General features: G+C 43.8%; 1 protein-coding gene across 2 annotated transcripts in view; it reads left to right on the forward strand.

Moving 5' to 3' along the window:
• The window catches only part of AVIL (advillin), an 83,982-nt gene extending 70,538 nt beyond the window's left edge, over positions 1–13,444 (forward strand). For both annotated transcript variants that reach the window (XM_073613728.1, XM_073613727.1), the window contains exons 14-20: positions 171–350; positions 2,307–2,452; positions 4,237–4,381; positions 4,646–4,834; positions 5,356–5,424; positions 6,248–6,379; positions 12,885–13,444. In XM_073613728.1, the coding sequence (XP_073469829.1) occupies positions 171–350; positions 2,307–2,452; positions 4,237–4,381; positions 4,646–4,834; positions 5,356–5,424; positions 6,248–6,379; positions 12,885–12,998 (975 nt within the window). In that variant the 3' untranslated portion in view covers positions 12,999–13,444. The remainder of the gene's footprint in view (positions 1–170; positions 351–2,306; positions 2,453–4,236; positions 4,382–4,645; positions 4,835–5,355; positions 5,425–6,247; positions 6,380–12,884) is intronic.
• Positions 13,445–21,308: the final 7,864 nt, after the last annotated feature.

Genomic DNA, 21,308 nt, shown 5'->3' on the forward strand with positions numbered 1-21,308 from the left:
TGAACGTATCCCAAAGGCTACGGAACCAGATAAAAGACAAAAAAAAAAATCCTGAGACATACTCTAGAGGGGCTTACACATTAATAAATTAATTTGGTCAGTGGCCAAATGAAACTTGAAGCTTTTATCTATTGCTTTTCTTAACCCTTGTGTTATCCTTTATTGTATAGGGGGGCACATCACGCAAGGGAAATGAGGATCCCGAGCCACCTGTCAGACTGTTTCAGATTCACGGCACAGAACCTTCCAATACCAAAGCTATAGAGGTTCCTGCATATGCATCTTCTCTTAACTCCAATGATGTTTTCCTGCTGAAAACCCAGACTGATCACTACTTGTGGTATGGAAAGGTGAGCTTGAGTGTAATGGAACGAAGAACAACTCCACTAGCACTATTTACAAAGCTTTTTTTTTTTAGGTTTTAACAGTAGCGAAATAAATAATTTAAAGATGATCAGGAGACAACCAGCTAAATACAGACCAAAAATACGTATTTGGGAGATTTTTTGCCTACCAAGGGATTTGTATTTCTCTCCATCCATTCCAGCCTAAGATAAACACAGTAATTCCAAACTGTACAAAAAAACTGTAACGTTAGGTCACTTCTCTGCACCAAGCTTGTAGTTGGACAGTGACAGAACAAGAGCAGTTCACCCCTCTGGTCACACTCTTCTATCCTCCTGTCCGCATGTTCATTGTCAGTGCATATGTAAACCACATGTCTGATTGGCCACTAGAGCTGCTATAGAAGGTAACACTGGGGCCTTATATCAAGTCAGGTTTAGGTACTTACATTGGTTACATTTAAATATGCATTTCATTATGCTTAAATGAATATAACATTGCATTAAATTATGTTTTTATATCTGCCTGGAGTTTAGCTTTAAGACTACTCTAAAACATTTAGAAAACCATTACAAATAAACATTTTGACTATGTCCCTATGTTGTGTTTGTGACAAAGTTCTTAGACACATCCAGACATCTCGAATCTCCAGCATTTGGCTGTGGTTTTCCGGACACCCGCGAGTGCAGGGCAATCTCCCGGCTGGACCTGTCACTCAGCCACAGACAGACAGAGCAGCCCGAGTGGCCAAATGGAGTACTGCTGCTCTGTCTGTGGCTGAGTGACAGGCAGATTTAGGCTGCGAGCCGAGGCAGAGGGGGGACAGCCCATACTACTGCATGGGTACTTTTTTTTTCAGGTTGGGTCGGTCTGGCCAATACAGCAGGGAAGGGTAGGAGGGGGGTGGGCGGAGGCACAGAGAAGACTGTGTGCCACCCGTGATCTGCAGGCTGTAGCAATTAAAAGTTTTGGGTGCCGTTGCGCAGTGATCTTCTGTGCGACAAGTACATGACAGTTCTCTTCTATATCAATCCTCCGGGCAGACCGGGACTGTCATGTACTTGTTGCACAGGAGATCACTGCACAGTGGCACCCGAAAGTGGGGAAAGAGTCCGCTTGACTCTTTTAATTGCTACAGCCTACAGATCACGGCGCCCAGTTTTCTCTCTGCCTCTGCCCACTCCCCTCCTGCTGGGGAATTCTCTGACTGGAATGGCTCCCCAGCACCAGCAGCCAGACCCCAGAATCAGTATACAGACCCCAGGACCAGCAGCCAGACCCCAGCAGCCAGACCCCAGGATCAGCAGCCGGACCCCAGCACCAGCAGCCGGACCCCAGCACCAGCTTCCGGACCCCAGCACCAGCAGCCGGACCCCAGGACCAACAGCCAGACCCCAGGACCAGCAGCCCAGCTCAAGCAGGCAGGCCCCTGGCCCCAGCAGCCAGACCCTTGGCTCCAGCAGCCAGACCCTTGGCTCCAGCAACCAGACCCTTGGCTCCAGCAACCAGACCCTTGGCTCCAGCAACCAGACCCTTGGCCCCAGCAACCAGACCCTTGGCCCCAGCAACCAGACCCTTGGCCCCAGCAGCCAGACCCCAGGACCAACAGCCCAGCTCCAGCAACCAGACCCTAGGCCCCAGCAACCAGACCATTGGCCCCAGCAGCCAGACCCCAGGACCAACAGCCCAGCTCCAAAAGCCAGACCCTTGGCCCTAGCAGCCAGACCCCAGGCTCCAGCAGCTGTGTGATCAGGCTGCATTTCATGGGCACTGGTATAGCTGCATTTAATCGGCACTGGTCAGGCTGCATTTAATCGGCAGTGATAAGGCTGCATTTGGGAGGGGGGGGGGGGGGGGCGGCACAAAGCGTCACCTGCCTGAAATTAGTTTTTGCAGGTTGGGATGTCTGCACATCTAAATATTGTTAATGACATATCTGTGCATTCTGAATTATTTCACAGGGGTCAAGTGGAGATGAAAGAGAAATGGCCAAGCAACTGGCAGCCATTTTATCTGCTGGTTCTGAGGAGACTCTGGCAGAGGGACAAGAGACTGTACAGTTTTGGGAAACTCTGGGTGGCAAAGCCCCATATGCCAGTGACAAAAGGTACACATTCTTGTTTTGGTTGCTCACATTTAACAAACTCAGATTTCTGCCCTCAGTCTTATAGCCACATCCACAAAGTTTTGCTCAAGCTCAACAAGTTTGTGAAAATACAAATTAGGAGAGAAGGCAGATGTGCTTTAGTCATGATTCTAGTGCGGTGCTTGTAATGTGGAACACACTGGGGGGAATTCAATAAAGCTGCTGCCCCACTTTTCTGGGGTTAATCCTTCTTGTTAATGCGTTACACTAAATTCATAAAGCATTTGTAACACTTTTGCTTCTGACAGCGCACCAAATTCAGGTAGTTCTAAAATGCACCACTTTTAAATTCTGTAGCATTGGATACACCACTTGCTTTGAATGCGCCAAATGTAAAAGTCAAGCTAATTAGGACCAACTCTCTGTTGGTGTACAGAGAGAAAAACTGGTTCAGACGGATTTTGTGAAAGTGTCTCAAGTGCATCCTGAAAGTGGCACATCAGGAGCCAAATTTAAGTACAAGTTCTAGACAGGTATATGAATTTGGCACATTTTTCACCACTTTTAGAATGCATTACCACTTCAGCCCCAGAAGAATTGGCTGCTCAATGACCAGTGCCAGGTCATTGATAATTATACAGCGAGTGCTATAAAAATGCACTGATTACTATATAAATGTCAATGGCATGGATCTTGCCAACCTACCGCAGTATAATGACGGCACTGGTCGGCAAGTGGTTAAAGACACTTTCATGAATTCTGCTTCCGCCAATCATTATAAATTCCAGTGAGTGTTTTCTTTGAACAAGAACCAAGTAAATGAAGGTGATGACTGAGAGCAAGGAAATGTAGAGAATTCACATGTGCATACTGATCCATACACCCATTCAAAGGGCTATCTTCACCCATGAAGATGTACATGACTGTACAGCAGTGCAAGTCTGATTCACAAACCAGAATGCAGATAGGCTGTGTTCTGATCAGTGCATCGGACCTGCATGAAAGTACACTCTGGGACAGTGGCGGCTGGTGCTAAACTTTTTTTTTGAGGGGGGCGGCAGCAGCAAACAAACCCCCCCCCAGCACTCACCTCTCCATGGTCCCCCCCACACTCAGCTCTCCACGGTCCCCCCCACGCTCAGCCCCTCCGCGGCTTCCTCGGCTTCTCCTCCCGGCCAACCTGATTCGCCTCCTGTCCTTATTGGCCGGGAGGAGAAGCCAGAAGAGAATAGCAAATGTTGATTCGCTAGTGTCACAAGTGGGTGGGTTCGGGGCTCAGAGCACTGTGCCCAGAGCCCAACCTTTTTCAGGCCAATTAGAGCCCCGGGCTCTAATCATGTGGCTTGAAAAAAAAACAAAAACTTATAGAAACCTGTAAGTCCGGCAAACCGCATGCAAACTAGGGGGGCAGCGCCCCTTATGGACTGGCCACTCCTGCTCTCGGAGATTTGTGCAGGTCCATGCAGCTGGCCGCCTATCATTGATTTCAATGGGCTGCAAGGAAGACCTTTGCATTCTGCACGGCTGAAGATGTCCCTTTGCATGGGTGTATAGATCTGTATGCCTGTGCAAATAAGGCCAATGTCTGATGTAATATTTAAAATAACTCCTTAAACACACTATAGACTGATAGATGGGTCATAACACCACATCCCATCATAGTTCAGAACATTATTTAGATACAAATACAAGTTAGAAATATTCTGGGCCTTTTAAGGTGCAAAAGAACAACACATTTTACTGATTTTTACCATGCCATCAACAGAATGTTGTATTTCTATTCAACGTCTACGTTTTTCCACCAGGCTTCAGCAGGTAAAAGAAGATGTCCAACCACGGCTCTTTGAATGCTCCAACAAGACTGGACGCTTTATTGTCACTGAAATCACAGACTTTAACCAAGATGATCTTGAGCCATCTGATGTCATGCTCCTGGACACATGGGATCAGGTTAGAGAAGACTGCTAATGACTTGTCAAGGCCGGTACAAAACAGACAATGTTCATGCAAAGTCAATTTAGTTTGAGAGTATACTACAATTAGAACAGAGTTCATTTATTATATAAGTGTAATTATCTACCTGTCCTAATCAATTATGTTGAATATGTGAACTTACAGTATTGATCCAAGGACTGGCCACTTTTTTCACATACTAAAGACTAAACATAGTCAAAAATGGGATAGTGATTTGACAGTATACTTGTTTCCCTTCAGATATTTCTGTGGATTGGTTCAGAGGCCAATGAAGTTGAGAAGAAGGAGGCACCAGTGACAGCTCTGGAATATCTGAACACTCATCCCAGTGGCAGAGACTCAGAAACACCCATTCTAATCATCAAACAGGGATTTGAGCCACCCAACTTCAGAGGGTGGTTTTTGGCCTGGGATCCACTCAAATGGAGTGTAAGATCTAGTACATCCTAAAGATTTTCTCCTCATTATGGAATTTATAAAACAATGCAGAGACAAGTGTTTTATAAAAAAAATTTGCATAATTTCTGAAGTACCAAGAAAATAAGAGAAAATAGCTATACTAGAAATGTATAATGCCAACAGGGAACTAACGGGTCAACAACTTTCTTGAAGGGGAGTTTGTTGTGAGCGTAATGAAGTGCAGGTAAGCGTGTGAGCTTATGGATGATGCATTGGTTAATGTAGAGTGAAAAGTAGAGTAAAAAGTCAAGCATTTAAACCAATACTGTAACAGTAAAATTGGGTAGAATGGATACATGCAGGAGAACAAGCAGTACTTGGACATTTTAGGTTATGGTACGTGACTGGCCCGTGTTTGTAAAATGTGGACATGCAGTAACTAACTCAGATTAAAAAATTGCATTCCAATTGTCTGTTTACATCACATTTTAGAATATTAAATTAAATATTTTAAATAAAGACACTTTTTGCCATTGCCTTCTTTCCTGTAGAGTGGAAAATCCTATGAAGAGCTGAAGAAAGAACTAGGCGATACTGGAGCCATAGAGAGGATTTCAAGGGTAATGTTCTAACATGTTCATATTCTAATTCTGTTCCAATTCTTCTTCTATAACAAAACCCAAAGAGCCATTTGCACTGGTATTCTAGCCTTCCCATGTGACAGTGATTTGTATTGGCCAAAATGGCAAACTGATGTATCTACATCCCTGGTTAATACCTTTGTCGGGTTATCCCAATCACATGGTCTGATTTACTAAAGTGTGAATTAAAGTTAATTAAAACAACACCTGTACTGAGAGGGGAAAAAAGCCACCACTGCTAAGCTCTCCTAAACATGCTACTTTCCTGGCTGTTGTGCTGATTCAGTACTTTATACTGAAACAGAATGAGTAGATCACAAACTATGACATTGCCTGTTGAATACCTGTTCCAGGGCATTGACTCATTTGAAGCCACTGAATCTGCATGACAGCCAGGTTAGAACTGACAGATTGTGTAGGTCAGCACAGATTTTGTGAAGAGGAGATAATTGTGTTAACTTAAAACCTCCAGTTACTCTACATGATATTCTCTTCGTTTCACATTCTAGTAAACCAGGACCACATAGTACATATTTGCCACAATAGATCATTAAAAATTTGCTGAAAGTAGGGCGCACATCAGGTAGAACATGTGCAGTGACTTCTTAATCTATAGTTCAGCAAAATAGCTCATATCAATAAATGATTATTAAATATGTATACTGATATGTATATGAAATATGTATACTATATATGCAGTGTGTAGTTTGGAAGGGGTAAATGTAAATGAAAATGTTGCATCCACTACAGGCAGTCAATGTGAACAGTACTGTAAAAAACTACTATGCTTTGTATCTTATAGGAAGCAAATGGAGTTGTGCTGTCCCCCAGCTCCCCAAGTCCGAACAGTGTCTATCAGTGTTTTCCCATTGACGCTTTAAAAGGGAAACAAAAACATGAGCTGCCAGAAGGTGTGGATCCCACAAAGAAAGAGGTGAGGTCAGGAGATGAATGAAATGTGATAACGTGATATACACTATATTGTCAAAAGTATTGGGACACTTGCCTTTACACGCACATGAACTTTAATGGCATCTCAATATTTAGTTGTCCTACACTTTTCAGCTATACAGTAACAGCTTCAACTCTTCTGGGAAGGCTGTCCACAAGGTTTAGGAGTGTCTATGGGAATGTTTGACCATTCTTCCAGAAGCGCATTTGTGAAGTCAGACACTGATGTTGGACAAGAAGGCCTGGCTCACAGTCTCCGCTCTAATTTATCCCAAAGATGTTCTATCGGGTTGAGGTCAGGACTCCACCCCAAACTTGCTCATCCATGTCTTTATGGACCTTGCTTTGTGCACTGGTCCAAATCATTTGGTGGAGGGGGGATTATGGTGTGGGGTTTTTTTTCAGGGGTTGGGCTTGGCCCCTTAGTTCCAGTGAAGGGAACTCTTAAGGCTTCAGCAAAGACATTTTGGATAATTTCATGCTCCCAACTTTGTGGGAACAGTTTGGGGATGACCCCTTCCTGTTCCAACATTACTGCGTAACAGTGCACAAACATAAGTCTTGTAGGTTCAATTGGGTGTTAAGGGAAAAAATAAAACAAGCCTAAGGTGTCACTAAACCCACATCATAAAAAAACTATTAATAATGCTGTATTACATGTTGTTCATACTCACTCGGCCACTATGAGATTCGTTTTCTGTATCCTGCATAAAACCTGGTTGATCCTGCTGCTCTCTCTCTTCATCTTCTGTCCAAGTCCCAAATTCAGCTAGGGATTTTGCAGAGCAGTGTTGGCAGCTCTGCACATGCTCAATTTTTAGTGAGTTTCTATGCTGAGCATTTCCTCCCTATCACATCTGAGCAGCCCATGTGACTACTGAGTCACAATCGGGGCGTTTACACAGTGGTAAATGACAGCCCTCCTCCTCCATACTAACTAACCAGCTAAACAGAATGGGGTGGGATATTACATGTAGATTGATGGAGGCTTCACCTCCCTCTTAAGACACAGGCTGGAGGGGGCATGATACAGCCTGTGACTGGGCAGAAATCCACCCATACCATGTTAATGCAAAAAATTATAAAGATTTAAATTTAATATATATTTGTATGGCAATTCAAAACAGTTTATCGATATAAAATATTTATTTTTACTCTGTATCCGAAAGGCTGTTTTTTTTTTTTGAACATATGACTAGCAGCAGAGGATTCTAGAAGCTCCTCCTGCTTATGTTTCCCATATACAGAAATAGACGGGACATTGTAAATTAAACTGTGTGTGTTTAGTATCACTTTAAGAGCGATAGAAATGCTTGTTAGAATATTGAAACATCTTTGTACAAGTACAGTGCCTTGAAAAAGTATTCATACCCCTTGAAATTTTCCACATTTTGTCATGTTACAACCAAAAACGTAAATGTATTTTATTTGATAGAGCAACACAAAGTGGCACATAATTGTTAAGTGAAAGGAAAATGATAAATGCTTTTCAATTTTTTTTTTACAAATAAATATGTGAAAAGTGTATCGTACATTTGTATTCAGCCCTTCTGAATAATACTTTGTAGAAACACCTTTCGCTGCAATTACAGCTCCAAGTCTTTTTGGGGATGCCTCTACCGGATTTGCACATCTAGAGTAAAATTTTTCTCATTCTTGTTTGCAAAATAGCTCAAGCTCTGTCAGATTGGTTGGAGAGCATCTGTGAACAGCATTTTTCAAGCCTTGCCACATATTCTCAATTGGATTTAGGTCTGGACTTTGACCGGGCCATTCTAACACATGAATATACTTTGATCTAAACCATTCTATTGTAGCTCTGGCTGTATGTTGTCCTGCTGGAAGGTGAACCTATGCCCCAGTCTCAAGTATTTTTGCAGACTCTAATGCCGCGTACACACGACCGGACTTTCCGGCAGAAAAGGTCAGAAGGAATGATTCCATCGGATATTCAGATCGTGTGTGGGCTTCATCGGACTTTACCTTTCAAAAATTCTGATGGACCTAGAAATAGAACATGTTTAAATCTTTCCGACGGAATCAATTCCTATCGGGAAAACCCTTCGTCTGTATGCAATTCCGACGTACCAAAAAACGACGCAAGGGCAGCTATTGGCTACTGGCTATTGAACTTCCTTTTTCTAGTCCCGTCGTACATCATCGCGTTCTAAAGGATCGGACTTTGGTGTGATCGTGTGTAGGCAAGTATGTTTCAGCGGAGCTCTGTTGGAACTCCGTCAGAAAAACCTTCAGAGTTCATTCCGATGGAAAAACCGGTCGTGTGTACGCGGCATAACAGGTTTTCTTCTAAGATTGCCCTGTATTTGGCTCCATCCATCTTGCCATCAACTCTGACCAGCTTCCCTGTCCCTGCTGAAGAAAAGCATCCCCACAACATGATGCTGCCACCACCATGTTTCACAGGGGGGATGCTGTGTTCAGGGTGATGTGCAGTGTTAGTTTTCTGCCACACATAGCGTTTTGCTTTTAGGCCAAAAAGTTCAATTTTGGTCTTATCTGACCAGAACACCTTCTTCCATTCTTCTACATGTTTTCTGTGTCCCCCATATGGCTTCTCGCAATTTGCAAATAGGACTTCTTATGGCCTTCTTTCAACAATTACTTTCTTCTTGCCACTTCCATAAAGGCCAGATTTGTGGAGTGCACGACTAATAGTTGTCCTGTAGACAGAGTCACAGGACAGCACATTGTCTTTTTTGGGCGATACATTGACGACATTGTGATCATATGGAGCGGGGGCCCCGAGTTGTTTCCCTCTTTCGTAGCCCATTGTAATTCCAATGCTCTTGGTTTGGCATTTACCCATGTTATAGACCCTCAGGAACTTGTGTTCCTGGATTTGGTGCTGTTCCATGATCAACACAGGATTCTCACTAGAAACCATGTTAAGCCAACTAGTGGCAATTCCTACCTCCATTTTGGAAGCTGCCATCACCCTTTATGGAAACGCAACATTCCTGGGGGTCAATTTTACAGACTCAGACGCAACTGTACAAGATTGGAGGACTATGTGGAACAGGGAACAGTAATGAAAAAGAAATTCCAGGAGAAGGGGTATCCATCCGATCTCGTTAATGATACCTTTCTGTCTCACCTAAACCCCCCTTCAAGAGACAGGTATCCGCTAGACGAATCGAGAACGAACCAGACAGTCAGATTTATCTCGACTTTCAATGAGAATTATAAATCGATTACCAAAATAGTTAGAAAACATTTTGGTATTCTCTGTCTGGACCAACGTCTCGCTCCGGTATTACCTGAGGTCCCACAGGTGACGTTCCGAAAAGCACGCACTATAAAAAATCTGCTAGCACCTAGTAAAATAATAAATAAATCTTCGAAATCTCCTCTTGATATTAGATCTTATTTTCACGATAGAAAGGGCATATTCCAGTGTAAAAAGAGGGGGTGTCTTACGTGCCAATTTATTGCCCACGGCACCAAGACTATTACAACCAACACAGCCAAGCAATATGAGATTAGACAATTTATCACCTGTTCTACTGATTTTGTTGTATATGTTTTGCGTTGCCCTTGTGGGCTGATCTATGTTGGCCGGACCATTCAGGCTTTACGGGCCAGAGTGGGTGATCACCGTAGACTCATCTCCAAGGGGTGCGATGAACACAGTGTACCCTGGCATTTTTTACGTTTCCATGACAGAGACATTAGACTTCTGGGGAGGTCTTTGTTATTGAAACGATCCCCAAGTGTACGCTAACAAATAATGAAAGATTCTCTTTGTTGTGCAAGCGTGAGGTCTTTTGGATGTTTGACTCGCTTGCCCCTAAGGGGTTGAATGAAGAACTAGAAACATGCAGTTTTGTATAAATCTAATGAGAGGTGGTATTTCCTTTAGAATAATAATGAAGATTTTTAACTATGGTTATTATGTTTATCACATTTTTTTAAATAATAAGGAAGATATGATTCTAAAACAATGGTAATTTTTTTAACTTAAATGTATCTTGAGAAATTTTAAGAGGTTTGTATATAAGATTTTTAAGAGAGTTTTAGATATTTTTTGAAAGTGTGAAGTGACAATTTTTGAAAAAAATTTTTTTGATAATTTTACGCTAAAGTGCATATTATGTGTTCCCCGGACTTGTATTTTATATGTTTATATATATATATATATATATATATATATATATATATATATATATATATATATATATATATATATATGTATAATATGGTATGTTTATCTATAGTTGGGGATGTGGACGACAGGAGATTAACATTGGAGTCCACGTTTTTTTCCTACCCATCCCCTCAATGGGTTAAAAAAGGAAAAAGAAAAGAAAGAAAGAAAAAGAAAAAAAAAAAAGAAAAAGGGGAAAAAAGAAAAAAAAAAAAAAAAAAAAAAAAAAAGAAGGAAGAAAAATTTTTGCCTTTTTTTTCCCCCTCCCTTCTGCCCACCCTGTCCCCTCCTTTAATCCACATTTATCTATTTAAACCCTGTGAGTTGCCTGTACCCTTGACTATGACAAAGCGCTCATGCGCGAAACGCGTCGTCAAGGCAACCAGAGGACTGAGGCCCCAGCTAGAGCCTTTCACTGTGAGCTTTCACCCATGCATCCACCTTTTCTGTGAAGTCGCCATTTTACCAGCATTGGTTTTTATTTTTCTCAGCCCCATCATCTTCACCATCTTATTTGGTTTTGGTGCTTTCTGGACTAATTTTTATTTATTTTTTCTTATTTTTATTCAATAATTTTTTTCCCATTATCCATTGTCCATATGGTTTTTGGCCACTTCAAAGGCTGGTCAGGCAGATGTGAGCTCCATCAGTCCGTTGCCAGCACCAATTTCCCTTTTCCTGGCTCTCCAGATTGAGTTACAACTCCATCGCAGTGTCACCACACCTCATTCTAGAGGTTTCAGCCCTGTGGAGACACCTTCCGGCAGACCAGCGGCATGTTTACTTCCACTGACGCACCAGCGGCTTCATGGCACTGACGTCATCCGTCCCAGACACGGAGCTCAGGCCAGGCTGCTCCCCGCATGGCGGTGTTACACACCTCTATGCCGTGGTCTTTCTACCAGCTGTACGAGCAAGCGAAGCCACTTCCCGCACGGCGGAGCCGCACATCTCCACACCGCGGTCATCCCACCATCTGACTATGCAAGTGAGCCCCCCCACATGACGCTGACCTCCCCAAGGAACGAGGTAGATTTGAGCCTTCCTTCTGTTTGTGAAACTTTTTTTCATCCCCTTCATTTTACCTACTGTCATCCGTTTGGAGCCTGTGTTTTATCATTTACCCAGTGTTTCCTGTGGGTCACAATTGGATGGATCTCCAGTGTTAGTCTCCTGCTGTTCGTAGCTGACTGTCCTCCTATTCTAGCACATGCTGATGTTAAGTGCAATATATGTATATTCACTATTTCTACAACTGTGAGAATTTGATTGTTATGTTTTAATACTGTGTTATTGTGTGGTTTTGCATTTATGTTTTTTTTATACAACAGTGCTTTTTAACCTGGTTTCACTAGTAGTTACTACTGTTACCCTAGGTTATTCTTATGACTGGTTTACCACTGGTCTATTAAAACATTTAATTTTATATGCCTGTTGCATTTTACTTTTCAATATCCGGGGCGCTGGACTATATGTGTTGTTCCTGTAGACAGAGTCTCCCACCTGAGTTGTGAATCTCTGCAGCTCCTCCACCATGGGCCTCTTGGATACTTCTCTGATTAATGCTTTCCTTGCCTGGCCTGTCAGTTTAGGTGGACGGCCATGTCTTGGTAGGTTTGCAGTTGTGCCATACTCTTTCAATTTTTGGATGATGGATTAAACAGTGCTCCGTGAGATGTTCAGACAGCTCAGGGATAAAAAAAATATATATATATCCCAAGCTTTGGTGTGTTCCTTGGCCTTCGTGATGCTGTTTTTTCACTAAGGTTCTTTAACAAACCTCTGAGGGCTTCACAGAACATCTGAATTTATACTGAGATTGAATTACACACAGGTGGACTCTATTTACTAAATTAGGTGACTTCTGAAGACAATTAGTTCCACTAGATTTTAGTTAGGGATATCAGAGTAAAGGGGGCTGAATACAAATGCACATCACACACTTTTCAGATATTTGTAAAAAAAATGTAAACCATTTATCATTTTCCTTCCACTTAACAATTATGTGCCACTTTGTGTTGGCCTATCTCATAAAATCCCAATAAAATACATTTACGTTTTTGGTTATAATATGATAAATGTGGAAAATTTCAAGGGATATGAATACTTTTCCAAGGCACTGTAAGTTCCTGTCATGGCCTTTTCTGTGGAGAAAAGCTGTCGGTGTGTGAATCCTATCCTTATATCACCATAGAGAGATGTTTGGAAGGCTGCTGAAAAGGTTTAGATGATCTGAATGCTGTCTGTGGCTAGTAACAAAACCTAAATAAATTAGTGACACTTTTATTTCTCTCATTTGTAATTATCTGTCTTTACATTCCAGAACTACCTTTCTGACCATGACTTTGTTGATGCATTTGGGATGACCAGGGGAGAATTTTCAGCTTTACCTGCATGGAAACAACTAAGCTTGAAAAAAGGAATTGGACTTTTCTAAGAATGCCATGCACATCATACAATCTTGAAGCCATGGGCATTATTGACAAGCAGAATTTTATTATTTCACAAACTGCTATCAGGCAGCACTGAACTAAGCGTGAACCTAAACACCAATATAAAGTTATATATGACAGGATGCTATACTTAATACATACCTCTTATGAGCTGCGGCAATACTGCTTGTCATATACAAAGCGCCATGTACAATTCTCACCTTTACTGCAATGTCTCAGCTCTGATCTGCTGCTTGACCAAAATCGGGAAATCTCTTGCCCTCTAAGGTTCTCGCAATGCTCTACAAGCACTACCTGCGAGCTAGGCACACACTAAGGGCATTCTCTCCTGCCTTACTCTGTGTAATATACAGGATTTTTTTGTTTTAGTTTTATAGCCTGGTATATTTTAAGGTGCAATGATAAATAAAGTTTACTTGCTATGCCTTTTTGTTGGAGCCAAAGAATTGAAATAATAATTTGTAAATATTGCCAATGTATTTACTGACCACGGTGTGTTCTCTTGCTTAGTGTGGTCAGCTTTTTTAATAGGAAAGCAGAAGGACTGGTAGAAACACCAGGGATTTCACACAAAGAAAGCAATAGAAAAAAGGAACAGGATACATTTTCATAAAAGTACATGGAACAGTAGGCACATATCAGGAATATGAAATGTTGGGTTTACATATTTGTTAACTGCCATACACTTTATAAAACCTTAGATCACGCGTGAAGATTAAATTTACATTTATTTTATGAACATATTTATAATTTAGGATAGAGTATGGAATGGTTGAAAAGATTTCTTTTTGATATTTGTGTCTTTACTTCCTGTCCTGTAGACTCTTTCAATGTGAGGGAAATCCTTAGAAAGTTGTCAAGAAACAAATGTCCCCATTTCAAAATTTCCCCTGTATTCCTGTTCTGGTGGTACCTTGAACAATGTGTGGACTAAGGCTCGATTCACACAGGGGCAACACGACTTCAACGCGACTTTGCAACGCGACTTCAACCCGACTTGTGGATCCGACTTTCAATGAACGGGGATCCGACTTGGATCCCCGCCACTGTGTTTGGTATGAATCTTTAATAGGAACTCCGCGCCAAATTTTAAATAAAAATCCGGTATGGGTTCCCCCCCCAGGGGCATACCAGGCCCTTGGGTCCGGTATGAATCTTGAGGGGAACCCCCCTACGCCGAAAGGACGGCGTGGGGGGTCCCCCCAATCCATACCAGACCCTTATCCGAGCACGCAGCCCGGCCGGACATGAATGGGGGTGGGGACGAGCGAGCGCCCCCCCCCCCCCCCCTGAACCGTACCAGGCCGCATGCCCTCAACATGGGGGGGTTGGTGCCTTGGGGGAGGGGGGCGCGCTGCGGCCCCCCCACCCCAAAGCACCTTGTCCCCATGTTGATGAGGACAAGGGCCTCTTCCCGACAACCCTGGCCGTTGGTTGTCGGGGTCTGCGGATAAGGGTCTGGTATGGATTGGGGGGGACCCCCCACGCCGTTTTTTCGGCGTAGGGGGTTCTCCTCAAGGTCCATACCAGACCCAAGGGCCTGGTATGCCCCTGGAGGGGGAACCCATGCCGGATTTTTATTTAAAATTTGGCGCGGAGTTCCCCTCAAGATCATTTGAGCACAAGTCGCATGCCGAAGTCGGATCATGCGAGACGGCGATCCGACTTCAATGATAGTCAATAGGCTGAAGTCGGATCAAAGTCGGATCAAAGTAGTACAGGGAGTACGCTCTGAAGTCGGAGCGACTTCAGTAGTGTCTATTAAGACGCTAGCGTTAACTCCCATTGAAACTATTTCTGGAGCGACTTGGGGCGACTTGAGGACGTACAAGTCGGATCCCAAGTCGCCCCAGTGTGAACCGAGCCTAAGACGGATCCATTCACTTACATTGATTTTTTCATGTAGCGCGACTTGAGGCGACTAGGGGTGACTTGAAGTCGGATCCAAAGTTGCCCCTGTGTGAATGGGCTCTTACCCTCACATTTATTCCTGCTGACCAGAACAATCAGAGAATTAACCTACCTAACAGACAGCGATAACAAAAATACTGACATTGGTTTTAACCATTCATCAAATCTAAAAAAAAATGTCTATAGTTACACTTTAACCACTTGACTACCATCATTAGTTTTAAAAATGGTGGGTTGGTGAATGCGCTCTGTTTATTACTTCTGATTGCATCTGCCTGTGACCACACTGTCAGCTGGCACAGCTCACAGGCAAAATGCACAGACCATAGTGATTCTGTGCCTTGTAAATGACAATCACAGCAATCACAAAGGTAAACACTACTACTGTTTACATTTGAGAGCCCCCCTCTATCCTTTCATAACAGAGGAAAGAGGAGCTAATCAATAAATCAATCAAGGGATCATAGGCAGCAGCAGATTCAAGGTGGGGGGGGGGGGGGGGGTAATTCATTTGAGTATGGGATCTTTTGTTTATAGGTCTTTCAACCCCCACTCCTCTTTAAGTGTAAGCTGTACATCTTATTTTCATCCAGTATAATAACACTTTCACCTCCTTTTATCCTGCACAATGATCCCCTCATCTCCTTCCCAGTATTAGTAAATACCACCAAAGGAAAGCTCTATCTGTCTTAAAAAAATGATATAAAAGTAATTTGGGTACAGTGTGGAATGACTGTATAGTTGTCAAAGTATAATAAATATATAAATAGCCCGGTTATAAAGTGGTATTCCAGGCTAGTACGCAAGTGGTTAAATTTAGGAGGAAGCGATCACCCTAGTACCAGGATTACAGCGCGCAAGGGTTATATTAAAGTGGAGTTCCACCCACTTTTACAACTCTTCAGCATCCCTCACTAAACTGTGCACTGTAAACAAATTGGATATTTTTTAATTTTTTTTCTCAGCACTTACTGTATATCTGCTGTATTCATTTTTAACTTCCTCCTCCCTGGCCGCGGCCCATCACATAATTTCCTGTTCGCAGTGCCTTCTGGGAAGGGGAAGCAACTTCCTCTGATACTGCCGTTGCTATGGAAACTGACCTGAAACCTATTACACTGCTTGTGCTGCACTGAACATGTGCAAGATCTGCAAGGATGAGATCCAGGAAGAAATACAGTCTGGCTTCAGATGCCCACACTTAAGATGGCCACAGCCTGCTGTAAGTTTATAAAATAACAAACTACTGCTATAAACTAACAAAACAGACCTTAGTTTACAGACTAACTTTACTAGAATACATTAAGCTTCTGTATTAAAGGGGTATTTTTATTTAAAAAGTATCATTTCGGCCGGAACACCACTTTAAGGAAAAGGAGTCTTATATTAAGATCGGTTCCCTTCCCCGGCATGAAGCCCGTTTGCTCCACATGCATCAAGTCCTCAATTACCATAGAGAGGTGACTGGCTAGAATTTTTGTGAAAATTTTGGTACCAACATTCAACAAAGGAAATTGGCCTGTAGGAGGCACATTCTAGCTGGTCCTGGGAACCAACACAATAATAGCTTGCTCCATAGACACAGAGAGTTAGTCTAGGGAGGTGAATTCTGCAATGAGGGAGGTAAGTTTAGGAGCCAGCAGTTCAACAAATTGAGAGTAAAATTCCATTGGGAATCCATCTGCATCGGGGATTTCCCACCCTGGAAACAACCCATCGCCTCCTGAACCTCCCCGAGCTATTTTCCTAGTCAAAATATTGTAACCCCTAAAGCTTATTATCTGCTCAAAAGCTAACAATTTTTTTTTCCAAGCTCTGGGGGGGCAAGAAAACTGAAATTTCACTTATGCCGCGTACACACGGTCGGACTTTACGGCAGACTTTGCCCGGCGGACTTTGACGTACTTTACGACTGACTTTCTGAATGAACGGACTTGCCTACACACAGTCCACCAAAGTCTGTCGAATTCGTACGTGATGACGTACGACCGGCCTAAAACAAGGAAGTTCATAGCCAGTAGCCAATAGCTGCCCTAGCGTGGCTTTTTGTCCATCGAACTACAGACGAGCGGACTTTTCGACCGGACTCGATTTCGACTGATTAATTTAAAACATGTTTCAAATCTAAGTCAGTCCAACTTTTGAGAAAATAAAGTCCGCTGGAGCCCACACATGATCGAATTGTCTGACGAAATCCAGTCCGCCGGGCAAAGTCTGCCGTAAAGTCCGCTCGTGTGTACGCGGCATTAGTGGCAATTGACTCTAGAGCACTTTCACACTGGGATGGGCATCGGCAGTAAAACACCGCTATTTTTAGCGGCGCTTTACCATAGTTTTTGCGGCGCTTTTCAGCCGATAGCGGGGTGCTTTTAACCCCCGCTAACGGCCGAACAAGGGTTAAAAGCTCCCGCAAAACGCTTCTGCATTTCAATGGGCAGAGGCGCTGTAGGAGCCTCAAAGAGTGAGAGGAGAGGTGCTATTTTTAGCACCTCAGTGTGAAAGCAGCCTTACATATAACTTAAGGGACAGCACATTCTAAAGAGGAATCTGCTCATAATGTAGCATGAGGCTGGGTGTACACCTATGTGAATTGGATGCGGGTTTCTCCGGTTCACATATCTCTACAGCAGCTCCTTTGCGTCTTTTGGTCCGTTTCAGTTCCAAATTCAGTCCAAAATTCGGGCTGAAATCGGACCTGAAATGTGAATGGAGATGCACCGGACTCCTGCTGTGAGCCGCTGCGTGTTCTAGTGTGAACCCAGCCTTAAATGTCTATATGACCAAGTGTCAGTTCTGAATAACTTCCAGCCAACTGGGTCCCATGAAAGTGAAAAATAGTGCCTGGCCATAGATTAGTCAGTTTTTTTATTGCAACCAAGTTGAAAAAACTGACTTGAATGTGTGGGTGGGGTAATTCTCCCCACTGTGTCTTTGTATTTTGACAGCAGGGAGACTCCCCCACCATCTGAATACACTGATCAGCACTGCAGTCTATTACCTATAGCGCTAATTGAGCAAAGAAAAAAAAAAAAAAAAAAAAGAATAGTAGATGCGATCGGTAGATTGACTTCTGTTAAACCACAGTGGCCATAAACGGATTGAAGTTTGGCTGGTCCCTGCTAAACCGAAATAAATTTTTATACAATGTATGGCCAGCTTAAAGCGTAACTTTACCCATAACAACGTGATAAAAAATAATGTTCTTTAGCAAGGAACATACATTCCACATTAATAATTATGCTCCCAAAATGAGTGTGTGCTGTAAATTGCCTCCAGCATTTCTCCGGTTTCTTCTTGCCAGAGGCTGCCATTTTGCTAAAGCCCAGAGCCCCTGAACAGCAGTAAATCATAAAGCAGAACTAAACCCATCAATTTAACGGTTTTAAAAAATATGATTTTTTTTCCTCATACTTACCTGTAAAATCATTTTCTTTGAGTACATCATGTGACACAGAGCCAGGCTAATATTCATTACCTGCTGGGTATACTTCAGCTTCAGGTGAATGGACACTGGTAGCCCAAAGGTCTTTAGACAGGAAGTGTTCCCCTATATAACCCTTCCCATGCAGGAAGCACTTCAGTTTTGTAGCAAGCACTGGATCCTCAAAAAAGAGGGGAGGGATCTCTGTGTCCCATGACGTACTCAAAGAAAAGGATTTTACAGGCAAGTATGACGAAAAAATCCTATTTTCTTTTTCATACATCATGGGACACAGAGTCAGGCTAATATACATTACCTGCTGGGACGTCCCAGACTAATAGCCTTGAAGGGAGAAAGACACCCTGCCAAACAATGGCCATCAGAACTTAAACAGCAGCCCGCAGTACACTGCGGCCGAAAGCCGAATCCTCGGCTGCTTGAACATCCACTTGATAACATTTTGTGAACGTATGCACTGAAGACCAGGTGGCAGCCTTACAAATCTGAGCCACAGATACCTGATGGCGAAAAGCCCAGGGGGTTCCTACACCCCTAGAAGAAGGAGCTCTCACCCTAAAGGGAGGAGCTTTACGTTTCAGACCGTAGGCCTGAATGACCAATTGACGAACCCAATTGGCAATGGAAGCTGTCTGCCCTTTCTTGGGTCCTTTTGGTGAAACAAAAAAGGAGTCTGAACCTCGGATCTCCGCAGATCTAGACAAATAAGCCTTGACTGCCCAGACAACGTCCAAGGAGTGCAGTTGTCTCTCTTCTGCGAGGCTGAGAAAAAAGAAGGCAAAATAATGTCCTGATTTAAATGAAAGGCCGACACCACTTTTGGCAAAAAGGATGGAACAGTTTGTAGCACGACCCTGTGGTGGCGAAGGATCAAGTACGGTTCCCTGCATGAAAGGGCCGCCAACTCCGACACCCTTCTAGCCGAGGTGATAGCCATCAGGAAGGCTAGCTTGCGTGACAGCAAGTCTAATGTAATTTCCTTGATGGGTTCAAATGGTTGTTTCTGTAACACAGACAGCACCAAGTTCAAGTCCCAAGGACACATAGGTGACCTAAGGGGAGAAGCAAGCGAGTTGCCCCCTGCATAAAAGGTTTGGACCAGTGAATGGGAGGCTATAGGCCTTTGGAAGAATACTGATAGGGCCGAAACTTGACCTCTGATTGTACTCAAAGCCAATTTGATTTTCACAGCTGACTGTAGGAAAGAGAGAATTCTCCCAATCACATATTTCCGAGGATGCCATTTTTTGGTTTCACACCAAGCAATAGAAGTCTTCCAGACCTTATGATAGAGCTTCCTAGTGACAGCTTTTCTAGCAATCACTAGGGTAGACACCACTGGTCCCGAGATGCCACGGTCCTTTAACACCCTGGCTTCAATAGCAATGTTGTCAAATTTAGATTTGGGGTGGAATATAGGACTTCGAGATAGTAGATCGGGGTGCCGTGGAAGCGTTCATGGACCGTCTATTGTCAGTCTCACAATCTCCGGGAACCAGGGCCTTCTGAGCCAGGCTGGTGCCACCAGAATGTCTGGAACTCCCTCACTCAGAATCCTGCGCAACAAATGTGGAAGGAGAGGGATAGGAGGGAAAACATAAACCAGAGCATCTGGTCCGATTGCCAGAGGATCTCTTGTTCAGGACTCAAACTGCTGTAGCTTGTTTTTGAACCTGGATGCCAGTAGGTCGACCTCTGGTCATCCCCAACGTTGGCAAAATTCCTGGAACAATCCTGGGTGTAGGGACCATTCCCCCGGGCAGATATGCTGGCGGCTGATAATCTGCCTTCCAGTTCTCTACTCCCGAGATATCGACTGCTGATAGAATCGGCACCTGTCCTTCTGCCCAGGATAGTATGTGGTTCACCTCCTTCAGAGCTGAACGACTCCTGGTACCGCCTTGGTGGTTTATATAGGCCACTGTAGTGGCATTGTCGGACTAAACCCTGATAGGGCAGTCCTGAAGCTCCACCGTCCAGGACCATAGGGCCAGTCGTACTGCCCGTAATTCCAAGACGTTGATGGGCAGGTTCTGTTCTGTCCTTGACCATTTCCCTTGAGCTGTAAGCCCCTCTAGGGTCACTTCCCAGCCTGAGAGACAGTTTAGGCTTAAGCGTGCCCGAGGAGATAAGAACATTGGATAATCCAGCAAGACAACTGTTGTAGAGGCCTGGAATGGAACTGGGCATAGGGCACCGCCTCAAAGGAGGATACCATCCTCCCTAGAAGACTCATACAGAGCCGAATGGAGGGTTGTCTGGTGCCCCTTATCTGACGCACCTGATCCTACGGGGCACAGATCCTTGCCAGTGGCAAGAATACTCTTGCTTGGACCGTATCTAGGATCAGACCTAAATACTTTTAGACTGAGTTGGTCTCAAGGTTGCCTTTTCAGTTTTTATGATCCAGCCTAAGCTTTCCAAATACCGCACTGTGCAGGTTATGCTCTGTTCTAGAGCCTGTAGTGAGTGATCTCTGAGCAGGAGGTCGTCCAGATACCCGAGCACCAAGATCCTTTGGGCCCTTAAAAGACCCAGTACTGGTGCTAGCAGGGCCGGTGCTACCACTAGGCAAACTAGGCAGCTGCCTAGGGTGCCCTGCTGCCTAGGGCGCCCAGCCACTGGTGTTCCTACTCTCTTCAGCAAGCAACTAAGTCTCAGCATCAGCAGGCAGCCGCCACTCCATTTGCACATAGTGTCAGAGGCGTAGCAACGGCAGAGGATTGTGTCCCGACTCCCAAATGAATGGAAGCAAGCAAACATTCATTGAAGGACACTGGTAGGCTGCATTTGATGGGCGCTGGTGAGGCTGCATTGATGGACACTGGTGAGGCTACATTTGATGGGCGCTGGTGAGGCTACATTTGATGGGCGCTGGTGAGGCTGAATTTGATGGGCGCTGGTGAGGCTGCATTTGATGGGCGCTGGTGAGGCTGCATTTGAT

This window comes from Aquarana catesbeiana, linkage group LG02 (genome assembly GCF_042186555.1).
Source record: "Aquarana catesbeiana isolate 2022-GZ linkage group LG02, ASM4218655v1, whole genome shotgun sequence".
Taxonomy (NCBI): Eukaryota; Metazoa; Chordata; class Amphibia; order Anura; family Ranidae; genus Aquarana; species Aquarana catesbeiana.